At 43.7% G+C, this 26,043-nt stretch overlaps 1 protein-coding gene across 1 annotated transcript in view; it reads left to right on the forward strand.

Annotated features, from left to right (window-relative positions):
• Nucleotides 1-26,043, forward strand: part of NECAB2 (N-terminal EF-hand calcium binding protein 2) — a 139,639-nt gene that overhangs the window by 23,279 nt on the left and 90,317 nt on the right. Inside the window, exon 3 of the mRNA XM_081920389.1 lies at nt 22,549-22,657. Coding sequence (XP_081776515.1) covers nt 22,549-22,657 — 109 coding nt within the window. The remainder of the gene's footprint in view (nt 1-22,548; nt 22,658-26,043) is intronic.

Raw genomic sequence — 26,043 nt, forward strand, 5'->3', positions numbered from 1 at the left:
TCATAGAGGCGGGGCAAGCTGCCCATGAGGGTGGGGCGAGCCAAGGCAGGGCGCGCTGCGTGGAGCCTCTCTGCAGCCTCCCCCTCAGCTGTAGGGCGGCTGAGGCGGTGGGCAGACGCAAGCCCCACGCTTCTCAAAAAAGCAACGTGGAGCTTGCAGGCAGTCCGCCCGCCGCCTCCCCCTCAGGAGAGACACGTGACTCAGGCACGCTGCAGGCCCTGCGGTGTGACGCCCAGTGCCCCCCGCCCCACCTAGCTACGTCTCTGGATTAGGCAGATTCAGGGAGGAGAGGGCTGTCGAAGGCTACTAGCCATAAAGGCTGGGCTCTGCCTGCAAAGTTGGAGGCGGCAATGCTTCTGCTTTCTGGAAATCACCCGAGTGCTCCTGCAGTGGTGCGGGGGTTATTTTTTCAAAAACACATATTGTTGCCATTCTGTCACCCACCTCAGTGATGACACCCACGGCGGCCCACACCCACTGTGACCATGCCCACCTGCAACCTCTTAATCCCACCCAAGAAGTAGAGGCAGATGTCAGGTGGGAGGGAGGAAGAGGAGGAGGGAAAGGCCTCAGAGATGAGTAAAGGGTTCTACCAGGCTGGCTGTGTCTTCTTAGGGAAAGGTGTAGTTGGTGGATGCCTTCGGATAATAAGCAGATTTCTATCCAGCCTCTCCTCCTTGCCATGCAACCCCTGTCCCTCCCTCCTTGCCCAAGGCCCTGCCCCATGAAGCAGCACCTGACATGATTGAATTTTCCACTCAACACCTGTTGATCAGATGATCCAATCATGCAGGGTGCTCCTTTGCAAGCACCTTCCTTTGCCTTCTCAACAGAAGCAACGTAATATAAGTTGCACGAGTCACATTATGCTATAGTACTAACCATATTTAGTTTTGCTAATCAGTATTACTATCGAAGGGCTGTTGTATGCTTCTGCCTCTTGCATATCCTTGTCCCATCCACTTTCCCCATTTTCTTATACCTTCCTACTTACTGCTCTCGTCTGCTGTCTATCATTCTACTTGATCACCAGAAAGGAAAATCATCCTCAGAGAGTCTAGCATATCCAAGTTTAAAAATAAACCAGCAGGCACCAGTGTCTAATTACATATCTAATTTTATAGACGTACGTTCAGAATATGGCATGATTAGAATTTAAGGATATTAATTTTTCATTAGATCTGTCATTAAGTAGACTTTTCCTGGAAGCAGCTACATTTAAAATATGTGCCCATTTGCAAGGACCTAACATTTCAGAATGAAAACTGGAATATGGATCCATGGGGCAAGATTGCGGGCCAGATCACAAGATCACCTAGCCATCCTGGAAGCAGAGGAGCCATATGGACAGGAACCTTAGCCAATCATGTCTGTAAGCCAGCTTTTGCATCTAGGTCTCATACATACCCATTTTAGTTAGAAGCAGAATAGCTACTACAGCTCCCTCCAACAGTATCTGCATTTCATTTTAACACACTGGTCTTGTTGATGGCAACTCTCTGTACAAAATTCAGAAACATCACAAGAAACAAGAGACAATTCCTTATACATTGTTGTTTGGAAGCAAGATTCAGGGAGAAACTGTGGATGAGGGGAATTTCAGAAGCATTCCTAGCTGGAATCTGAATTTTAAAAATACATCCATAACTACTCCCTACTAAGGGCTCGCCCACTCTTCTTAGAAAGCATGGGTCCAAGAGGTTTTGCCTTTATCCTGCCACTTTCCCCTAGAAAACATGCTCTTTAGCTCAAAATTGGAACAAACGGCAATCCACAGAAAATTCCATTGCAATTTGTTCTGATTCAGCACAAAAGCACAACTTTCCCCTTGGGAAAGCAGCAGGGCAAACGGAAGGGTGGGTAAGCCCTAAGTCCTCTTCTGCTTGGCATTTCAAGTTTTATTTCTTCTCAAGGTTTTCTACATCTTACTGTGGCTAAGCAAATCAACAGTTAAGAAATAATTTTTTCACAATTATTCCTGCTTTAGTGGGGGGAAACAACTTGAGAATTGCCCACGCAAGTAGAGTAACACTGGTGAATCATCCTTCATCTATACCATGAAGTCTAGAAAACTTTTTTATGATGAAGGCAGAAAAGGACATCAAGTTGTTAGTCAAGGAAACCATATCCGCTTCCAACTCCTTGCCTTTTAGTCACTAGGAAAATGGCAGAGGTGGTCTCCTCTGATATTTAAGGAACAGATTTTGGCATGCATTCAAATCTTTACAGAGTTTCATAAGAATCAGAAAGAAAAATACCAACATGCTTTGCTGCACAAACGAGTCTCAGCCCCTTGAAAGTAAAGCAAAGCATTCCATGGGCTGTTAAGTCAACCCTGTTTGCACAGGATCTCTGCTTGGGGGCACAAAACAAGCAAAATGGTTTTGTCTAGTTTGGGGAAGGGGTGCGAGGAGCAGGCTTGTGGAGAATCTTGTCTTTCAAGACTGGGTTTAGGTTGGACTTTCTAACCACCAGCTATGCCTACCATCAGTGTCAAAAGCAGTGATGCTCTGAATACCAGTTGCTGGGAATCAAATAGGCAGAGTGCTATGGCTCATAGGTCCTGATATGACCTTCCCATAAACATCTGGTCGGCCACTGTGGATAGAGAGAGCTTTGTTCTGGTCCAGCAGGGCTCTTCTTACATTCTTCTTTTCCTATGTTGTAACTCTCTACATCCCACAAGTCTATGATTCCTTACAAGTATCTAACTTCCTGCTGAAGCTGAAATGAGTTAACCAGACGCCCAGATTTACTTCCACAGAATTTGATGGCAAACATCGTCTGAACTGAGTGAACGTACCTTGATTATTCAGTCGACAGCTTATCTTCAGCGTCTGTTTTTGACAGCCAGGCACAATTTCTGAGCGTATCAGAAGTGTAGCTGTGGATATACATAGATCAGTATCTGAGAGCATCAGGCACCAGCATTTGATAGCTGTTTCATAAAACGAACCCCCCCCCCAAAAAAAGTAGTTTAAAATATATTTGCAGATGGAGCTGGTAGTGGTAGTGAGGCATTGGCCAGCCAACCTCGATCTGTCTTCAGCCAACTCCCACCTACCTGCCTTTTTACAACCTGCCAGGGGGAGGGTGTCAGATTGTGTCAGCTTCCTCTTCCCTAGGGCTCATCCACACTTGCCTCATGCCTAGAAAGGATGGGTCCGAATGGTTTTCCACTTGTCCCATGCTTCCTAGGCATAGGTCCAAGCAGTTTTGCATTTGCCCTGCAACTTTCCCCTGGAAAATACAGTCATACCTTGGGTTACAGCCGTTTCAGGTTTCGTTTTTTTCAGGTTGTGGACTGCCAAAACCCGGAAGTACCGGAACGGGTTACTTCTGGGTTTTGGCGGTCGCGTATGCGCAGAAGCGTTAAATTGCGCTCTGCGCATGCGCAGAAGACCAAATCGCAACCTGCGTGTGCGCAGACACGGGTTGCGAACGTGCATCCCACATGGATCGTGTTCGCAACCCGAGCATCCACTGTATACTCTTTACCACTGAATCGTAACAATTGGCAATCAACTGAAAACCTGATTTCAATTTGTTTTGATTCAGCAGCAGAGAGTGGGGTTTCCCTGGAGGAAAGTGGAGAGGCAAATGGAAGTGTGGACAAGCCCTTAGCAGCCTCAGTGTTTCCTCTTGTAGAATTCAGCAGGGAGGCAGAAGGTAGAGACAAGCCTAGGGTGACTTGGATCTGCCTGCTACTGACTCAAGTTGGGCTCCCTGCCCTCCTCTCTACCCAATCTCTACCCTGTTTATTTCACAGCTCACAGCAGTCACATTTTGGATTTTGAAATCACATTTAGATTGCAAGGTTCCAGTGCTGGTGTTAGGATAAAATTTCAGCCTCAGATACGATCTTCACATTTTAGAAATCCATTTGAAATGTTCATGCATCTAGTTTCACAGTTCCACTTTAGGCATCAGCTTAATTCAGTTGCAGCAGCTGTGACACCTCTTCACTTTTCCTTCATGCGCAATAAACGAAAAAAAGACTTCTGTATGAGACGGGTGGAAAGACCATTTCAAAGTGTTGCTTCGTGCTTCTGTCTTCCCTAAGGATAGTTGTTGTCAACCTTTTGCATTTACTCCCTCATGATTGTAGGCATCTCAGTCCCTGAAGGAAGAGAAATTGCTAGAGTCCTCTTTTGTAGTAACGGATAGCTAGATGAAAGCTTAATGCCTCCTGGGTCTGTGATCTTGCTGTATGTGATTTGATGCTTTTCTCACTGATTATACTGCCAATGTTCATGTACTTTCTATTTAAAAAGTTGGGGATGCATTTAACTAGTTCAAAGGAGCAGCAAGCCATAGAGTGGCATTGCCAGGCTATGCTAGACTTCCCTTCCCAACAGTGTTCTCACAATCTGTCACAGATATGGAAGACACCCCCTTTCCCTCACCCTGCGGACCCTTTGTCTGTTGTGTCCTTTATACTGTAATCCTAGACATCCTTACCTAGGAATAAGTAGACTCAATGGGGCACAAAAACATGCTTGAGTGTGACATTTCCCTTAAAACACAACTGTGGCAGCCACAATTCAGATACAGATAATGTACTAGGACCTTCCCCTGGGTCGGTCTCCTCCAACTCTCCTAGCTCTACTCATTTCTTCTCATCTGACCACCATCTCTGGGACATCTCTATGGGACTCATGACAAATAATGCCCTATTCTCCTTAATGGATGAGCCTCCACTATGTGAGAGGGAGAAAAATGTCTTCTTCTGTATTGGGATCTTATGGTGATGGGCGGGTTGTGAATATCTTTAACAAATGAATAAATGAGTTGGAAGTTCTTTGAAATGCAGGTTGGATCAGGTCTCTATTGTGCCCCTGATGACAGGATCAGATGTCATGAACCCGGGCGTACCTGGAGGTAAGTCCCACTGGTGCACACAGTCCCAAGGGCACTGTAGTCAGACAGTCCCAAAGGTCAAATACTGGTCCAGGTCCTATACCGTGAGCAAAGTCTGAAGTCAAACAGTAAGGCCAGGTTCTCGCCTCTGCAGAAGATCCAGGATCAGAAAGCCTGGGTCAGTCCTGAAATCACAGTCTAGTGGAGCTCCTGAAGAAGCCAAGCCATGGTCCATCAATGTAGAAAGTTAAGCAGATACAGTGCCTCTACCTTACTTCCCTTTTATCCCTTCCAATCTTGATTGATGCATCTTGATTTGCTCCAGCTGAGCAACTGTGTCTTTCCACTTGGCCTCATCCAGCTGCACAAACCTCCTCCCAGACCTAACGAGCCCCATGATCTCCACCTGGTCAACTAGTGAGCTGGGCTGTGTTCCCTTGCCTGTCTCAGTCTCCTAGAGTGCACTGTTCCTGATGCTTCAGAGCCTGCAGTGTCAGCGGAGATGTGGGCACCTCTGCTTCTGGTGATGTGTTCCCTTCCCCTGGCTCCTGTGAGCTGTGAGCTGCTCCTTTGGCATCCTCTGATGTCCTGTGAGTACCTCCTAAGTCCCCAACCTCTCTTTCCCCCATCTTCAGCTTGTCCCATTTTGTACCAGTTGTGACTACACCCCTCATTCTCTTTCCCTTCCTCGGTGTCCTGCCAGTTCATGACATCAGGATGCATTGGGATTCAGCATATCTGGGAACATAACCTAGTTTTCAATTTTGGTTGGTTGGTTGGAGCTTGATTTTCTGAACCCAGTTTTGAGCCTGGCTGTTCCATGCCAACCCGATGTAGGCTAAATACACTAATTTTGCAACAAATAATAAAATTAATGAACACCCTCTAGGAGAGAATTCAAATGAACCACACAATTTGAATACTGCTCAGGCCTGGTCATATTAATGTTTGGGATTTCAACGTACTATAATTGTCTCCTGTAAATGCCCCATTAAAAAGAGGGGGAGGGGGGAATCTGATGGATCCTTCCTATGGTTGGCATTTGAAACCTCACAGAAGAAGAGACGATGACAATTCAGTCTCTGAGGCTCCATGGTGGAACTAGATGGAAAAACAGAAGAGGCAGGAGCTGCATTGAAACCCAGCTATTTTGATCCAGAAGGCCGTGTTTTTCAAACACTCCTGACTTGCTTTGAAGTATACCAATTAAGGTGTGATCTTCAGTGCTAACCAGAAGCAGTCAGCTCTTCTTCACTGTGGGCCGTGAGTGTGCCTTTTCTTTGCAAATTCTCATTAGAGAGATCAGGTGCAAGGGAAATGAATGAGACATTGTTGTGGCTGGGGAATTTAATGGCCTTGGTATGATTTGCAGAGGCCAGGAGGAAGAGGGAGCATCAGTGCCCCCATATCCCCACTCCTTCTCAGAGGCCTTGAAAAACCATTCAGTCAGAGAAAGAGGACTTATTAAAGAAATCTCTCTCTCAGGTGGTGGGAAAGGAGCGCTGCACACATCTGACATGCTTAATTGGATATCGCCTAACTGACCTTGCTGTCGTTGGGCTACTGCAGTGTGCAAAGGGCAACATAAAACATTTATGGAGCTGCTTTCTCATTTAAGATCACAGGAATGTTATTACCAGCCCATGAAATAAAGTTGGTGACTCCAAGGATGGAAATAATACAAGAATATAGAGTTCTTCTCTAAACTGGTGCAACAACGGCTAATCAAACAAAACAGGTTGCTTGCCCTTCAGATATTATTAATTGTTTGACTTTTAGAGTGCTTGGGACTGGAAACAATAAGATTGAACACTAAAATAGCCCATGAAAATAAAATTGCAATAAGGTCTCCGTCAGAAGTAGCAACAGTATTTCAGGAATGTTTTCAGCATGGTCAACCTGAACCCCTTTTTTGTAGGGCTTGTGAAAAGGTTCACCATCTCGCTGTGTCATTTACCCTCAGTTCTGTTATCATGGACCAAAATCTGTTGTGCAGTGTCCAGTTCATTAGGTAGTCCCTGGTTCATTGGGATCACCTGTGTGACAACTCTATGAAAATGTATATGTATTTTCATGAGGCTTTTTTAAAGGAAATATGCAATCTGATGCAAAAAAATTGAACTCAAAATTGCAAAATTTGAAGAACTGAGAAAAACTGAAAAGATTCATCCAACCTTAGTTTCAGGCCAGGGAGTGGTGGTTCCTAAATGAGAAGTGTATGATGCTTATTTCTGGAAGGGCTGAAGAACAAAGAGGCCTCCTTCTTTCCCTTGCTCGTGTATAGTCCCTATGATGCAAGAAAAAGGTGGGCTACATCATGGAATATTTGTCTGTGGTCCAATAATAAGAATCTGGTAGACCATATCTGACTGGCCAATTTACCAACATGCCAGCTCTCAAGCATGGTTGACCCAAAATAGTGTTTTTTCACCCCTTTACTGCCATAGCTAAAGTCCTGCAGAGGACCGGTATCACTTGTGACACGTCACAACTGAATTTGGATACAAATGAAGTGCCAGGGGTATGAATGCACCTTAGAACCATATGGCAGCCCAACTTCAGCTTTGTTTCTTGCCACTTGTTTCCTTGACGTGGAAGGCAACATCTGGTAATTGCTTCATGCAAGTGAGAATCCAAAGGGCATGTTCTTTGCTTAGCTATGAGTCAGAGAGGAAGTAGTAGAGTCACCCCACATAAGCGCCCCCCTTCCCTTCTTGCATGCAGATTTCTAATTACAGTATTTGTACAAGTTCGGTATTCTTAATTACTCATTATAGGTAGAATTTCCAAATGGGGGTGTATTGAAGCCTATTCTCCCATTGTTCATGCAAATCAATTAATACATATATTCCAGGCAATATAATTATGCATATGAGTAACTCGCCACATAGATGTTGGTCACTGCCTATGTAGTTAAAAAACAAAAACAACAAGACAAAACAAAACAAGCACATTATTTCTTTGTGGCTGGCTAAAAAAAGAAAGATACTGTGATTCTTGGTAGGGAAGGACTACGGCTCAATGGTAAAGTACATGATCTGGTCCCAGGTTCTGTCCCTGGGAGTTCTGTCCCTCCAGATAGGGCTGGGGAAGATCCCTGTCAAAAGTCCCGGAGAGCACTGGGAGTCAGTGTACACCAGAGATGGGAGAGCTATGACCCTCAAGAATTTTTAGACTCGAGCTCAGGATGACGGGAGTTGGAGTCCAACCTTATCTGAAGGGCCACAGGTTTGCCATGCCTAATGTAGGCCCACTACTGAGCTAGATGAACCAATGATCTGACTCTGCATAAGGCCACTTCCTGTAGTCCATTTTTTGATTGGTTGGTTTAAAATGGCCTCTTTGAACTCATCTATTTCTCTGCTACTACAGTGGTACCTCTGGTTAAGTACTTAATTCGTTCCAGAGGTCCGTTCTTAACCTGAAACTTTTCTTAACCTGAAGCACCGCTTTAGCTAATGGGGCCTCCTGCTGCTGCCATGCCACTGGAACACGATTTCTGTTCTCATCCTGAAGCAAAGTTCTTAACCTGAAGCACTATTTCTGGGTTAGCAGAGTCTGTAACCTGAAGCGTATGTAACCCGAGGTACCACTGTATTGAATAAGAACAGCCCTGGTGAGAATCATAAATGATTAAATGACTGAGTAATCTGAAAGCTTCTAGTAGAATTGCAGCTGGGAAGCTCTCAGGATCTTTTGGGTTGCTGGCCCATTTCATACTACAGGTGTCATCGAAGGCCATAGTTTCTCATCTCTGAATATGAACCTTGGAAATTCATGATGCACACTTGAAATGCAGTCTTCCTTTCCAGTGGATTTCGCCAGTTAGTTTAAGAGTGTTAAATGTTATGCCTTGGATTTCAAAATGGAAGGCGTTGACTCTGAGTGTGGCATACACAACTTTCTACCAGGAAGTCACATCGGCACAAGAAAGTATTGCGTGAGAAGAGTTCCTAAGGATTCTTGCTTGCCTTGTAGTTTGGCTAATGGCATCAGAAGCATCCATATTAACAAACTGGATTCCACCCCAGACTAGATAACAACTCTGTTTCCCTTACAGATGTGACTGTAGATATCCCCCATGCATGCTGGTGCGAAATTTTGAGGACTGCTGTGTTTCCATGGCTATTCTGCTTGACAAAAATTGCACATTTCTGTCTTCCAGAGCATTTGTTTTTTAATGCTCAGATCTAAAGTGCTGCTATGTTTTATAGCATCTTTAATCTCTCATCTGCCAGTGAATGTGGAGATAAATGTTGCAGCTACCCACAGCTAGGCACTTCTCCAGGAATAACTATACATCTGGTTTCCCCCGCCCACCAGTTTGATATTCTGATCTTTTCAGGTTACACATATGTTGCCTGGGGACAGTGTGATATATTGTTCACAGATGTGCTACAACTAAAATATTGGTCCATTTAAAAAACTCTGAGCTACATAAATTTTGTAAACTTTAATTAGAACTTTATATGTATATTAGATTCTACTTATGTATATATTTTTGTATTCAATATACGTGTTTGTGCAAAGCAAGTTCCCCTAATATAATGCACCTGGATATGCTATCTTCCCCAGTATATGCATTTTAGTACAGACTACTTGGCTGGAGAACCTCACTGCAAAATTAAGAGAAGTGCAAAATTTCTCTTTGAAGGGTACTTGTGTTTTGGTCCACATGAAATTTTCGAAAGTAGGAATTGGAACTGAATAAAAATTCTCCCCCATCCCTTTTGCTTCTAGTTCTTCCCACTGCCAGCTCTGGTCTCACTTACTACTGATAGACTCCCCTCTCCCTTATTTCCAAGAGAATACAACTGTTGACCAGGGATGGGAGAGAGAGCGTTCCCACTGCAATTTAGGCCCTAACTATGTAATCCTAATCATGTCTACTTTGAAATGTCCCACTGAATTTATTAAGGATTATTTCTAGGCAAATGGTGTTATGTGGTGGTACGCACATGGACTTCAGCCTAACATTAAGAGCAGTAACCAACCAATCAAACTGATTTTTCATAAATTTTGTTTTACACCGTTAGAAGTAATTTTTTAGTGCTGGCTTCCATATAGAAAAATGGAACTAACAATAACATTGGGGGTAAAATATTGAACTGAGGAAAAAGCTAGTTGGGGAGGGACAGAGTTGAGCACATAGCCATAAACTGAAGCATTAAACTAGAGATGTGCCACTTCCAGAGCAATTTTGTTTTGAATTCAGTTTTCCCCTCTGAGAAGAAAAGGTTTTGATGGGACATCAATCTGCATTTTCAGATTTTGGCAGATCCATTTTCACTTCCATACCTCTAATATTAGCAATTGCTGGCTTCATGTTGAAATTCTAAATGCTTTTGTATATTCATATTTTACTCACTGCATAGTGAGTTTTGTAGTCTCGGGACTCAGCGATACAGCTGCAAATATGTTTTAAGTGTGTTTTGAGGGCATTATACAAATGGTATATGGTGCTGGTGAGCTAATGGCAAATTCCATATTTTAAACGTTTGGGGGGGTGTTTTTAAAAAAAAGGATTTTACAGGTTTTCTTTTAATGCATGTGTAGATTCAGCCTCAGTACTGCAAAGAGGAATCTTGAACGTGATTTAGTATAGCAAAGATCTAGGATGTGTGCTATTTAAAGTTTCAAAAGTCAGTTCAAACAATGTTTTGTCAGTCAAAGGTCTAAAAGGCCAAAAAGATCAATATGAGCACCTGTGGGGTTTTTTTGGGGGGGGGACACAATCATCCTCCTTTAATTCAAACAGCAGCAGCTGCATTACTGTTGCCAATGTGGGCATTAAAATCACTCACTAAGATTATAACAGAGTTTGGATAGCTGGATTTAAATGACTGCATTGTAAATGAAGGGGAACTGGTGACCATTTAGAAGCTATAGGACTCCCGTGTCACAGACTCACTGTTTTGTTTCTTTGAATAAAGAATTAACTTCCCTGACAACTTGTGAGTATTGCTGACTTGCTCCCGACTCCCGACTTGACAACCTGTTTTACCCCAACTCCCATCAGCCCCAGCCAGCATGGCTAACAGTCAGGGATGTTGGAAGTTGTAGTCTAATAGCAAAGGTCACCCATTCCGATTCTAAGAAAATAAAGAAGAACATTTTAACCAGTTGACTGATTGATCTATTGATACTTGGCTGCCCTATGTGGCTTTGACTATGGCTGTTTTAACACTGTTCTATTATTTTTATGAGATTTTTTTGAACCAATGTGCATCGCATCGACTCCCATTTCTTCTAGGGCAGACAATGTGGTCTAAAAATTTAAAAGAAAAAGAAAATAGTGTGAGAATACAAAATGTGTCACGTGGATAAGCATAATAGAGCTGATGGTACATAATTTTGTACCATCAAAACTCCCAGTTTTGGCCCAAAGTACATTTTACCAAGAACCGGGCAGTGGAGCAAGTTTTAAGACTTTGCCATTCTACTAGAAAATGAGAAATCCATGAGATATGGAATAACAAAAGTGGTTTAATTGACATGATAGCAGAAGGAAGCTTACCAGATTGTGGGGTGGGTGCAATGATCTGCTATTTGTGTGGCTTTAACACGGAAAAGGGACACTTGGCTTTGATAATCTATTTATCATGTTCAGATGAGGAACCTGGCATTTAATAGGTCATTTGGGGAAAGGGAAGAAAAGAAGGGAGTGTTTTTTGAACAGCAAAGTCTGTCTGTGAGTTCCTCATTAGTGGCTGGCTACATCATTTGTCACAGGGTAAATTGCTGCCTAATTGACACAGTTTCCTTCCATTTTGAAAGGTATTCTCTATTAAAAGCCAGGAAGAAAGACAAAGAGACAGATATAATAACTTGAACAAAGTCCCTCGACACTAAATGCAGATGTTGTGGATTTCTTTCTGCTTTTTATGTACTGTGCATTTTTCATCATTTGTTTTCAGTGGTATTTGTTGAGAGTGTGATAATGTCTTTGAGCAGAAATCTGGAGCCAGGGGACTTTTAATTCCAGAATTATTTACATCCTTTCCTGGTGGTCCCCTGCTGAATCAACTTTAGCTCCTAGACCAAAGGGGAAATGGGAAGCCACGTTGTACCAGTTTAGATGATTTGTTAGTAAATAATCAATAGTTTGTTAAGATTTGATGATGGTGATGAGTAGCATAAATTATCTTTTCTTGCAGCCTTTGGCCTCTGTGGAATTGGAGCAGTCTAGTGTTTGTTTCCTGTAAGATGTAAGCCTGGGGTTGAGAATCTGTGGCTCTTCAGTTCTTTAGGGCTGGACTCCAGCTCCCATCAGCTTCAGACAGCATGGTAAATAGTCAGGGTGGCAGAAGCTCTAGTCTAGCAACATGTGGAGGACCACATGATCCCCATCTCTGATACAGGCAGATCTCTGTTGACTCTGACTAGCAGTGGCTCTTAGATAGGAGTCTTTCCCACCATCCTGCTACCTGATCCTTTCAGCTGGGGATGTTGTGGGTCAAACCTGAGACTTTCTGCATACAAAGACTTATACTTCACCACCTTGTGGGACATCTTCGGGAGAAGAAACGACTAAGGAGTAAACCCTACACAAATCTGGACTGTAGTCCCTAAGACAGTTGTATGGCACCTTGTACGCCTCCTTTCAGCAACTCCTGCCACAAAGCTGGTGCCAAACATACAGCTCTGCTTTGGACTACATCAGCAAGACCGAGAGTGCATACCCTCCAGTACGTCACAGAGGAAAATCAGGACACACATCTTTTGGGGTCAAGTTACATGACACACATCTTTCACTAGAAGAAGAAGAAGAGGAGGAGGAGAAGGAGGAGGAAGAGTTTGGACTTGATATCCCGCCTTTCATTCCCCTTAAGGAGTCTCAAGGCGGCTAACAATCTCCTTTCCCTTCCTCCCCCACAACAAACACTCTGTGAGGTGAATGAGGCTGAGAGACTTCAGAGAAGTGTGACTAGCCCAAGGTCACCCAGCAGCTGCATGTGGAGGAGTGGGGAAGCGAACCCAGTTCACCAGATTACAAGTCCGTTGCTCTTAACCACTACACCAGTGTTTCCCAACCTTGTGCCTCCAGATGTTTTTGGCCTACAACTCCCATCATCCCTGACTAGCAAGACCAGTGGCAAGGGATGATGGGAATTGTAGGCCAAAAACAGCTGGAGGCACAAGGTTGGGAAACACTGCACTACACCATGCTGGTCATAGACTTATAGAACTGCATAGTTGGAAGCTCTCCTGAGGATTGTCCAACCGGCCCAGCAGTCCTCACTCTTGCCCTCAGCCGTGTTGCGCTCCAGCAGGTACCACTAAATTCCTCAGGATGCTGCTGGGCACCTGTGTCTCCTTGCACCTCTGAGAGTGCAGTGCACCAGCTGCCTCAGCATAGTGGGGGTGGGTGCACCAAGGGTGAGGCAGCAAGCAGAGAGAAGCACACAGTGGCAGCACAACTGGTGCTTGGCTGTGCCATGCACCTTGTCCTATCTGGGAGGCGAGTGGCCAAATGGGCACCCACAGTTCCTGAGTGGGGGTGGCGCTGTCTAGGGAGCCTCTACCTCCATCCGACATTGGAGGAAGAGAAAGCGGTCTCTGGCAAATCTTGTAAGCAAATCTTGCAGGCCACGCAGCACTATCATTTGTTTCTAGGAAAATGAAGACATTAAGTGCGCTGAGTGATATTCATGTGCAATTGGAAGCACGCTCCTTTGAGTCAAACGGAATTCGCTTCACATGAGCTTGCCTTTGCATTGAGATCATGATCAAAGACCCTCTGCCATCAGAGATAAGTCTCCCTCCATGCCTCCTGACTGCTTGTGTTCCTCGCCAGCAGCTGGCTTTAAGGAGACAGCATGCTCTCTCAGCCTCTAGGAAACCTGCCCTGCCAGGGCAAGTTGGAGATTCTGGCTCCCAGATTTCCCTCCCTCATTCTAATTTACATGATGATGTCACTGAGGGATATGAAGCTAATGCAGAGTGATTTTGTGTGCCGTCGTTGATATTGTCTCATGGTAGAGTCTGATTGGTTATATTATAATGTCAATTGTTTATAGAGCAAAACTAGCGAGGGAAAGGAGAGAGAAGGAACTCCAAGTGCTTGAAGAAAGGTTTATTTAAGGCTTAGTGTGCTTTAGAATAATCCTTTTAGGAGGCACTTTGGAGAGCTGTTTCAACCAAGCACATGAACCACTATAGTGGATCTTGCTAACCTGGTGCCACCCAGATTTTTTGGACTACAAATTCCATCAGCCTCAGCTGGTGCCAGATTGGCAAAGACTGTGCTATAGTACCTCCTGGCGCACCTGGAGTTCCTTGGTCTTGTTTTCCCTTGTCAGTGGTGCTTTCTCTTGTTTTGGGGACTTGGGGTGAGTGGTGATGATTCAGAGTACAGCGGTACCTCGGGTTACATACGCTTCAGGTTATATACGCTTCAGGTTACAGACTCCGCTAACCCAAAAATAGTGCTTCAGGTTAAGAACTTTGCTTCAGGATGAGAACAGAAATCGTGCTCCGGTGGCACAGCAGCAGCAGGAGGCCCCATTAGCTAAAGTGGTGCTTCAGGTTAAGAACAGTTTCAGTTTAAGAGCGGACCTCCGGAATGAATTAAGTACTTAACTCAAGGTACCACTGTATACATTTTAAAGGGGTTGGGGAAAATCTTCTCATCCCTCTCACGCGCTACTCTTCTTTTGCACCAGAAATGTTTTCCAGCAAATGTTCAGCCCACCTATAGCTAGAAAGTTTCATCAGGATTTTTGAACAACTGCAGATGCCGCACTCGTTTTACAGCTGCGTTGTTTTGCAAGAAGCAGAGCCCTTTATTGCTTATAGAGTGCTTAAAAATAATTTTGTTCATCAATTAGGCAGCTTCATTCTTGAGTGAATAAATTGACTTTTCAAAGATATGACATTGGTTGTTAATGAAGTTCCTTTTTTGAAAAGAAACTAGATCCTGGAACGTAAAGCGTGCTATCTTAATGACTAACGCGGTTAGCGTTTCAAGAAAACGTGTTGCTCTCACCAGGGGTTCTGTTCTCTAAAGTGAATAACCTTCAGTGAGGCATCACATGTGAGGGTAGAATTCCAACTTTTTGTCATTGCTGTAAAATTGCCACTAAACTCTTCTTCTATTAAAAAGTTGTGTTAAGTCCCTAGAAGCATATGTCAGAGTTTTACTCATTTCCTCCCCCCCCCCCACCTTAGAATTCTAACAGGCGTCTTCATTTTCTTTAATTCAAGTTGTGTTTCTTATCTAGTATTAAGATGAATCTCCCTTTGATCTCTGAAAGGAAGGATCTCAATTGACCAGACTTCATTCTGGAGGATAAAGGAGACATGACCTCAGTCAGATCAATTTCGCCCAAGTTTTATTTGGTCCAAATGGTAGCAGTTGTTGTGGGCTGTATTCTTCACCTCCCTCCCTGTGTATGGGGTGCCCCATTAGCTCCCAGCATCTGTTTTCTTTGATTGGTTTTCTTTTCACAGCACATGAACTATAGAATTTACTCCTGCAAGAGACAGCCATGGTCATGTTCATGGAGGCTAGGGCTATCAGTGGCTACCAGTGGCATAGCATGGGGGTGCAGGGGGGCCCCGCCGCACCAGGTGCAACATCTGGGGGGTGCGCTCGCACTTGCAGCTCTCTGCCCCTAATAAAATCCACGGGTTAGGGGGTGCAAATTACTTGCCTTGCCCCGGGTGCTGACAACCCACGCTACGCCAGTGGTGGCTACCAACCATGGTGTGGCCATGTTCTCCCTCCACTGTCAGAGGCAGTGGGCCTCTGAATGCCAGCTGTCAGAAATTACAAGCGTGCAGAGTGCAGTGGTGCTCGGGTCCTGCTTGCTAATTTCCCACAGGCATCTGGTTGGCCACTGTGAAAATAGGATGCTAGACTAGAAGGCCTTTGGACTAATCCAACATGGCGTCTCTTATGTTCTTATGTTCTCAGGGAGCTGCCCTACCTGTTACTTTTGCATCATGATAACCCAGCTGTGCATGCTTAAAACATTGAAGATTTGTGTCATACTGGAATCCACCGAGGGGTTTGTGAGTGTGTGTGTGTGTGTTTAGCTCTAGCACATGCTTTTCAGTCACTATCCTTTTTGATAGTCCGTTGTTCTGGCACAGGCTCAGCCCATTGCTCCAGTTTAATAATTACAGCAAGCAGATAAAAGGCATGCATATATCTTCACACACACACACACACACAAAAGATTGTGTGGAAGAAAAGTGTGCATTCAGCAAAAATGAAGGAGCACCAGCATTAAAAATTCACGAGGCTTCTTTGAAATGGTGTCTCTGGGTGATATGGTTTAATATGCTCTTATAGCGCACTATACGTTAGCCTTCAAAAACCAAAAGATGTTTGGGGCTACAAGTCCCATCAACCCCAGTTGTGATGCTTGGGGCTGATGCAAGTTGTAGTCCAAAGAGGCCACCAAGTTCATGAATTCTGACATAGAGAGATTGAATTATGATGTGTGTGTTGCAGAGGGTGAGAGAGGGAGAGACAGGACAGGTGTCTGTGTGCCCACCTGCATAATTCTCTTGCTCTCTACAAATTTTGCAGCCTTCTGATGTCTTCATGAATGTCTGCCTGCATCCAAAGTGAAGGGTAGGGGGATGAGAAAAACCATCTTTCATCTTGACCCAAATGATCTGTAGAAGTAGGACTCCCAACCAAACGCTTAAGTGTGGAGCAGTTCCTTACTGTCGGTGGCCTGGTTTCCAGGAGAGAGGGGTGCTCCCATTCAAAGATCTGTGCTATCAAAGATGACATTTGCACAAACAGTAGAAAAGCTGGCAAAACTGTCCTGCTTCAGATGGCAAGTGGCTGTAGGGATTGTGGCGCAGAGAGAGATGCCTAGTTGAATGCTACACCATGAAAAGATTCCCTGCACATAAAAGGCTCAGTACTTTGAGGAGATGAGTTTAGAATTCTTTTGCCCAACATGGAATTTTGCACATACTGTGAGTGTTATATGGAGTGCTGCTGGCTTTAGGGTTTAGGGGGCCTTTCACAAAGTTCTGCCCCATGGGACCCCTCTTACAGTGGTGGGCCCCCTAAGATTCCTGTGGGAGCACTAGGGGAGATTTCCTGCAGTGATGGATAATGGTGGGCTGCTTGTGGCCACGGTTTTGTTTCAGACAATGGCCTGAAAGTGAGGTCATTTTGGAGGTAACTAATCTGCAGATTTGCAGGGCTGTAGCTCTGTGATAGAACACCCACTTTGCATGGAGAAGGTCCCAGGTTCATTCCCCAGCATCTCCAGGTAAGGCTGGAAAATACCCCTGCCTGAAACCCTTGAGAGCCACCGCCAGTAGTGTAGACAGTAACTGAGCTAGATGTTCCAGTGGTTTGATAAAGCAGCTTCCTATGTCTTTCTGGTGGTAGCCATTCCTCCACCCCACCTTGTTGGCAAACCCCACCTAGAGTTAGACCTATTCAAATTAAGACACCCAAGTTAGGCTTGTGCCTTAATTTCAGTGGCTGTACTCTGAGTAGGACTAACATGAGCTGCAACCCAGAGAGCCGTCCACTGAATTCAGTGCCGCAGCAGTGGCTGTTTTTGAGAAGGAGAAGTGGTTTTGAAAAGCACTAACTAGACCTAAAGATAATTTGCTGATGATGATGTTTCCAATCTAGGGAATTCATGTTACAAGTGTCACAGATAGCACTTTGCAACTACTTCTAATAATTGGGCAAGCGTACACCCAATGACAATTAATGTAGCTGACTCCCAACACACTTTCCCCCCTGTGAATAACTCTGTAAAAGTTTAATTGGACTGCTCACTTCATTCAAGAACTGGGAGTGGGAACACACTCCACGGCAGAGAATTCTAATTTCCTGTGCTAAGCACAAAGTGCTTAGTTAAGCTTTGTCGTAAGCAAGATCTTGAAGTCTACTGGAGAGAGATCATGGGGAGCTTTGTGTGTGTTTAGTGTTGAGCAGAGAAAGATAATCACTTTATAGAGATGAACTTGTTCGTGCCTCAAACAGTTTCCTGATCGCTTCTCAACCAGGACACAAGAGCACTAGTGGAGGAAGAGGAGTCTAGGGAGAGAGCAGCGCAATCCTGGTGGGGAGCCATCACGGCTCCCCCCCCCCCCCGCACACGCTGAGTGCCACGCCCCCAGGACACACACAAGCCCCACCCCGCCTGCTCTCTGCCCCCCCTGGTGCCGGAGCATAAAGCTCTGCCACTGCGCAAGAGGCACTTTCGTGGCTGAGTGCAAGGGCCAAATGAGTGTGTTTTGTCAGCTCAGGCATCAGCCTCTGTTGCTTGGATTGGGCTCAGCAATCAATGCTATTTTCCAAAATATCAGGAAATCGCTTGGTGTGTCCTCACTCCCTCAAGTTCAGCTGTGAAATTTCAGCTTCTTTTAGGGAGATGACACTCAATTCACCATGCAGCAGAACACTTCAATATGGATGTTTGTACCAGGTATGTTCTGAACCAGGTAGTTGCAAACTGCCTCCCCCCCACCCTAATCCAGGATTGCCTGTGGACCACTCTGAATTTGGCCCTGAATCAATTTTTGAGGAAGGCTAATGCTTAGTGCTCACTGGAAGGACAGATCGTGAAGCTGAGGCTCCAGTACTTTGGCCACCTCATGAGAAGAGAAGACTCCCTGGAAAAGACCCTGATGTTGGGAAAGATGGAGGGCACAAGGAGAAGGGGACGGCAGAGGACGAGATGGTTGGATAGTGTTTTCAAAGTTACCAGCATGAGTTTGACCAAACTGCGGGAGGCAGTGGAAGACAGGAGTGCCTGGCGTTCTCTGGTCCAAGGGGTCACAAAGAGTCAGACAGGACTAAACGACTAAACAACAACAACAACAATGCTTAGGCTTAGTCATGCTGGCCACATGGCCCAGAAGCTGTCTGTGGACAAACGCCGGCTCCCTCGAACTATAGAGTGAGATGAGCGCCGCAACCCCAGAGTCATCCACGACTGGACCTAATGGTCAGGGGTACCTTTACCTTTACCTTTAATGCTTCATTAGGTTTTTTTAAGATTCTGATTAAACACATGTTTGGGAGGGGGAAGGAGACATTGCATATCCATCTCCCCCTCCTGACTGAGAGAAGAGAGAAGTTCAATCAAGGGGGTGTTTCTAGTTCTACCTCAGTCCTACTTAGGCTAGCCTATGGTCAGGGATGATGAGAGTGAGAGTCCGGCAACATCCAGAGGGCACCTTGTTGGCTACCCCTGCTACACACCATCCAAGCAGGTTGACACTTCTCATTTTAAAGTGCATTTTGATCCTTAAATCAGTGTATGACTAATAGGATTCAGCCATCAGGTCTTAGCACATCTGAGCACCCTTGGACATCAAATTATATCTTGAGCAGAATTACCTGCCTTATCCTACCCATAGCCCAGCCATGTGACTCTACTTCCAGCGTACATTTCTGTGCCCTTCCTGATAAGGCTGCTAGCATACAAAGACTTCCATATTCAGCATCACTTATCTTAACTTGTACTGGCTGGGTAAGCAGGGTATTACATCTGTTCAGCCAGTCGTTTGGGGAGGGGAAAGGATTTTTTTAAAGTCTCTTAATCGCAGTTTCCAAGTCTCTATGATATTGGCTGGTCTTATCTTCCCAAACTGCACGGGTCTTAGTCCTGGTTCTCTATTGTGTCAATACCTGGCTTAATGCTGTGATGTGTGCACGTTTTTAAAAATCTATTATAGATATATATAGCTTGAACGGACAGGTTTTTAAATGAGCTTTATGCAATGTCAGTCTTAGCATGCAATACAAACTTCGTTGTGGGCTGTGAAGGATGCTTTGTGATAAGATTTAACATTCTGGGTAAAACTTTTAAGGACTTGAGATCAGCTTAGGTAGTTATTGTTGTTAGTTAACATTGGGCTGGTCTTAGTTTGGAGACAATGTTCTCAGTGATTTTTATTATTATTATTGTTGTGGAGGCTAGCCTCACTTTTCTTTTTTGGTGCCTTAGAGACAGGTTCACACTTGCCCAAATGTCCAGGGACTTCATAGCTACAATGGAAGTTCAAAAAGAGAGAGAAAAGAATGTGGTCATCTCAGATTCTTGCACACACAGTCTCAAATGCACCCACATTCCAGGGACACACACACGGTGATTTATGAAGATTAGTTGAGGAGAGGAGGTTATCCCCCTCTGTCTGCTCATCAAATGATCAGTCTGAGGAAACATCCTGCAATCCTATCAAGTCATTTGGCTGACTGTGTTAAAGGCAGCATTCAGATGGAACATGGAAACTTGGTTAGGTGGCTGGGCAAGGAAAACCCAGCGCAGGAACAAAGCGTCTGAGCCTCAGGTGCTGGCTGCTTAAATGGGTGAGGGGCGGATCTGAGGGAAGCTCCATTGGCCCCACCCCCAGCATAGCCCAAGTCCCAGCCTGCATCCCTATTTGCCAAAGCAGGGTGCAGGCCAAGATCCAGTTCCTGATAGGCGGAAGGGGCTTATGCCCCCTCCGCCAATCAGGAAGGGCACAGCCAGTTTGAATTCCCTCGTTGGGGTCCTAGTGAAGCCTTCTTCCGTCCCTCAATGCCACCACATGAAAGAAAGGGTGAGCGGGCTTAGGTCTCTAAAGGAACTGTCTATATGTTTATTAAATGTTTTTCTGCAAAATCAGTAACATGCATGAAACAAGGTAACATTTTCTGAGTGAAAAACATGCCTTTGATCTGATTAAATAAATGACGTTTCTCATACATTGACATGAATAAATATTTCTAGGCAATCTATGAATCTTTGGTGATCACTCATAGTCGAGTAAGATGGTCTTCCATAAACACAGTTTTAACAATGAGTCCGGATTTCAAAGAGGGCCGGATTTGATGACACGAACATGCGTGAGGGCCGACCAAAGTTGAGCTTTTTTTAGGATTTTACCCCAGAACATATACTGCCATGGGGGCTGGATTAAATCGACCTGTGGGCCGGATTAGGCCCCCAAAATGGACTTTGGACATGCCTGCCGTAAGTGACTGTGGAGGCCAATTCTGGATCCACACACCCTTCCACAGTGGGGACATTGGTTTCCGGGCAGGAGTTGATCATGGTGTGGATTTGCCAAGTGTGCCTTCCTCCTAGCACATTTCTCCCTTGCGTCCTGAGTTCAAGTGTCTTCATAGCCCATGACACCTTTGGTAAATGCTGTTCTCCAACTGGAGCTCTCATAGGCCAGCGTTTCCCAATTGTCAGTGTTTATACTACATTTTTTTATATTTGCCTTGAGACAGTCTTTAAATCTCTTTTGTTGACCACCAGCATTACACTTTCCATTTTTAAGTTCAGAATAGAGTAGTTGCTTTGGAAGACAATAATCAGGCATCCGCACAACATGACCAGTCCAATGAAGCTGATGTTGAAGAACATTGCTTCAACACTAGAACAGACACATGCACGCATGCACACACACACTCACATGCCTGCCTTCGCAATGCACTTTTAAAAACACAGGCATTGGTTGGATCAGTTCTGTTTATTTCGAATTATCTTGAACTGATGCAGACGGGAAGCGGCTTTTAGGGTTTTCTCCATCCATTTCCTGATTTGCTTTTAAATGATCAGTGTTAAGTGTTGGTGATATTTCTGTACTGATGTTTTCAGAATAGCTATTGATGATGTTTTCTTTAAAAACTAAAGGACCCATTACTTGCATGGGAGGGAGGGAATCTTTAATGCATTGATAAAGAAATGCATGTTGAATGGATTAGGACTGTGGTGAGGTAGAAGAGAGGTTAATGCTTTGTTTTCATGCTGATTTCTCAATGAAAACCCAATCTTACCTGCACAAAACTACCATTTCCCTGTGTCATATATGTAGCAGCAACCATTGTTTGCTTCTGACATCTTCTAATGACCGTCCCTGCTTTCCATAAGGCAAAAAGGGTAAAGGTAAAGGAACTTTTATTGATTTGTTATTTTAGGTTATATTTTTGCTTTAATAGATGACATTTTTTAGAGTGTACACTGCTTAGAGATTTTTTAAAAATATTAAGCAGTTTAGAAATACTTTTAAATTAAATCAAATTGAATGTGATGTCCAGTTATCTGTAGAAGCTCATTGCTCAGCATCTTGTCTTTTGATGACTCGCAGCTGAATATGTGAATTATTGCAATTGGCAAGCATTTCATTTTGCTTCAGAAGATGTTGAGTGGACTGTTGAGTGCTATAATGGGTGTCCTAGACATGCATTATCCATACTGAGTTTTTATAGGGGCCCACAAATTAGGAAAATCACACCTTTAATTTAGTGTTTCATCCAGATGGGATTCAGGAGTGGTCAGGAGGGTGGAGGAGATGATGATCATTCAGTTGTCATGGATAAATCATTAGATCAGGAGGCAGTGATGGCTACCATCTTGAATGACATTAAAAGACGATGAGATAACTTAATGTCAATGGCTACTAGCAGCAATGGAGACTATGCTCCATGGACTGTGGAGGCAATGCTCTGCCTCCATGGTCAGAGGCAATATCCTTCTGAATACCAGTTGCTGGAAACCACAGAAAAGGAGAGAGCTCTTGTGCTTGGGTCCTACTTGCAGGTTAGCACCTGGGTGGCCACTCTTGGAACAGGATACTTTACCGGTTAGGTCATTGGCCTGATCCAGTTGGCTCCTCCTTATGGTCTTATTGGATGTGTTTCCCTCCTTAGGGTATGTGTGTGTGTTTAATTTGCTTGTGATACCTTCTGTTTGCTTGCAGATGATGGGAAATTGTCATTGGAGGAATTCCAGGCCTTCTTCTCTGATGGAACTCTTAACGAGGAAGAACTTGAAAAGCTTTTCCATACCATTGATTCAGACAACACCAAGTAAGTCTTTCTTTCACACACACACACACACACACACACACACACACACAATTCTTTAAGCCCTCTTAAAGATTCCTCTTGTTCACGTTGGTTTTCTTCATGGGCTAATTGGCCACATGAACAATAGGAGAACAACTACCTGAAATTCTGTGTGCAAAGTTACTGAATTTAGAAATCACTATTCTTATTCTTCCTCTTTGGCGGTCACTGGTAGCTTAGTAAGATTGTCTTTCATGAACACGGTCTTAACAGTGAGTCCGTAAATAACTGTGGAGGCCAATTCACCAACCACTGGGCTGAAGGGAGCTATAATCCAAACATCTGGAGGCACCCGGTTGGCAGAGGCACACAACGGCAAGAACATCTTGCTCCCAATGTGTGTTATGGTATGTAGCATCCAACTTTTGTGTGTGTGTGTGTGTATACATGTTTCATGGAAATAAAACTCCAAATCAAAGGAAGTTGGCAGTTGTTAGAAGATTGTATTGTTTTTTGAGCCCCTGTTTCCAAAGCAGTAGGAGAAGGGGACGACAAAGGATGAGATGGTTGGACAGTGTTCTCGAAGCTGCCAACATGAGTTTGACCAAACTGCGGGAGGCAGTGGAAGACAGGAGTGCCTGGCGTGCTCTGGTCCATGGGGTCACGAAGAGTCGGACACGACTAAACGACTAAACAACAACAACACTGGATGTCACAGGCTCAGGCACCTCATGATGAGACAGTACTGAAGATGTTTAGTGTAGTGTCCTGGAAATGGATGCTTTTGCAATATCTTTCTTTTACAATTATACTGGTAGAGCAGATGGAAAGTATGCAGACATATGGATGGGCAGTGATAGTTTTACAGCTGCACCAGTCCCCCCCCCCAAAGCAATAAATATTTGTTGCTGCTTCCTGATTGTGCTGTAATAGTAACATTTTGATGTGTACAGTACACCAAAATAAGAAGCTGAAGGAGTCCTGACATCTCTTTAGCATGCAGTTCTCCCACACATTTGCCTTTTCTTTTATAAAAGCTTTGTCAGAAGCAAGAAAGATTTCTGTTGTTCTGATCAGTAATGTCAGCTGCAGGAATACTTGCTGAAGTTCTGTTTTATTGGAAAAGCCAATTATTCCTGCCTGGGTATGGAGTTGCTGTGTCGGCGTTCAAAGCACCCCTCCATTTTTGCAATGTGGGAGTTTGCGCTGGGTACATATTGTTTTGTGAAAGTAATATGGTGTTACGGTAGATTCTCTTGTGTTGTTAACAAAAACGGCTTTCATGGCTAGGTTGTTGTTTTTAACTGCTTTAAAAATGAAAATTCTGCATCTTCCCTACAAGCACACACACACACACACACACACACACACACACACCTTTACTTGCTACAAGTAAATGTCGTGGTGGTATGCGTGATTCTGCCCTAGATAAACAAAACCTTCTATTCTGCCTTGAATATCAATAAAGGCTGCTGGATTTTAGATCCCTCTGGAGTTCAACTGCTTGGAGGAGGATGTGAAAAAGAGCCAAACCGAAGCTTATGCTAGTGGAGTGCCTGAATTTTAAGAACTGGGTTGAATCTAGTGAAAGAAGAACAGGGGAAGGGGTAATGCCAAGGGACATGGCACAAGAGCCAGAGGATAACTAGGGGGGATTTGTTTTTGTTACTTCGACTCTATTTCTATATGAGTGCTGAGCTGAAGAACCTTGTCTATATTTCATTTCATTTTTTGCATTTACATCCCACCCTGTTCTTCAAGGAGCTGAAGGTGGCATATATGCTCCCCACCCAGACTGGTCACCCAGTCAAAAATTTGTGAGTGGGGATGTGAATCATGGTGCCCCAGGTCCTAGTCTCACGCTCTAACCACTACATATATGAAGCTTTCAGATACATGTCAGTGTTGTTGTTGGCGTCTTACTAAGTTCCTTCTGTCAAAAGCAAAGAGGCATTGAATCACATTGCAAAACAGGGTGCATAAATTTCCCCAAGCAAAATAGTGTATTTGGCCAGACCCACTGAGACCTGAAGAGAAATCCCATACCGTTTGGGGTAAACAAAGCTACTAGTCCTTGGGAATTTGCTCTGCTCACTGGAGCAAAACTTTGGAGATGGAACAGGCAAGTTCAATAAAACAAAGACAGGAAGAACAATGGCATTAGAGAATCCTAAAAAGAGAAATGTATGTGTGTGAAGATAGATGATAGATAGATAGATGATGATAGATAGATAGATAGATAGATAGATAGATAGATAGATAGATGATAGATGATGATGAGATAGATAGATAGATAGATAGATAGATAGATAGATAGATAGATAGATAGATAGATAGATAGATGATAGATAGAAGATAGATAGATAGATGATAGATAGATAGATAGATAGATAGATAGATAGATAGATAGATAGATAGATGATAGATAGATAGGTAGATGATAGATGATACATGATAGATGATAGATAGATAGATGATGATAGATGATAGATAGATAGATAGATAGATATAGATAGATAGATAGATAGATAGATAGATAGATAGATAGATAGATAGATAGATAGATGATAGATAGATGATAGATAGATGATAGATAGATAGATAGATAGATGATAGATGATAGATAGATAGATAGATAGATAGATAGATAGATAGATAGATGATAGATAGATATAGATGATAGATGATAGATAGATAGATAGATGATAGATAGATAGATAGATGATAGATGATAGATAGATAGATAGATAGATAGATAGATAGATAGATAGATAGATAGATAGATAGATGATAGATGATGGATGATAGATGATAGATAGATAGATGATAGATGATAGATAGATAGATAGATGATAGATAGATAATAGATAGATAGATAGATGATAGATAGATAGATGATAGATGATAGATATAGATAGATAGATAGATGATAGATAGATAGATGATATAGATATAGATGATAGATCTATATATATAGTACATCACCCCAAGTAAATAACTATGTCATGTGTTCTTAAGGAATGCCTAAAATTTCAATAATATGTCAGAAGGTTGTGATGAATAGATAGCTGACTGAATTCTCTGAACTAGCAGCCTCATAGGATTTAACAGTTTCAAGTGCTGCCATCCATGCAGGCTACGATTTGAACTTGCAATTCCATCATTGGGACTCCTTAAAGAAACAAAAAACAAAAACACAAAACGGTGAACCCTCAGTTCAAAGCATAGTTGGTGCCTTCTACCTCAAAGTTAGTGCCCAGTTAGGGAAACTAGAAAAATGGTACAATGGTGATTGCATTTTGATATTGCATCTCTACCAGAGTAGCCCAGCAAAGCTTCAGAGTCTTCTCCTTTTCTAGTTGTCAGCCTTTCCAGATTTGACGGTGAAGAAAACTCCTTGTCCACAC

The sequence above is a fragment of the Podarcis melisellensis genome (assembly GCF_964234715.1).
Source record: "Podarcis melisellensis genome assembly, chromosome: 8".
In the NCBI taxonomy this organism is placed as follows: Eukaryota; Metazoa; Chordata; class Lepidosauria; order Squamata; family Lacertidae; genus Podarcis; species Podarcis melisellensis.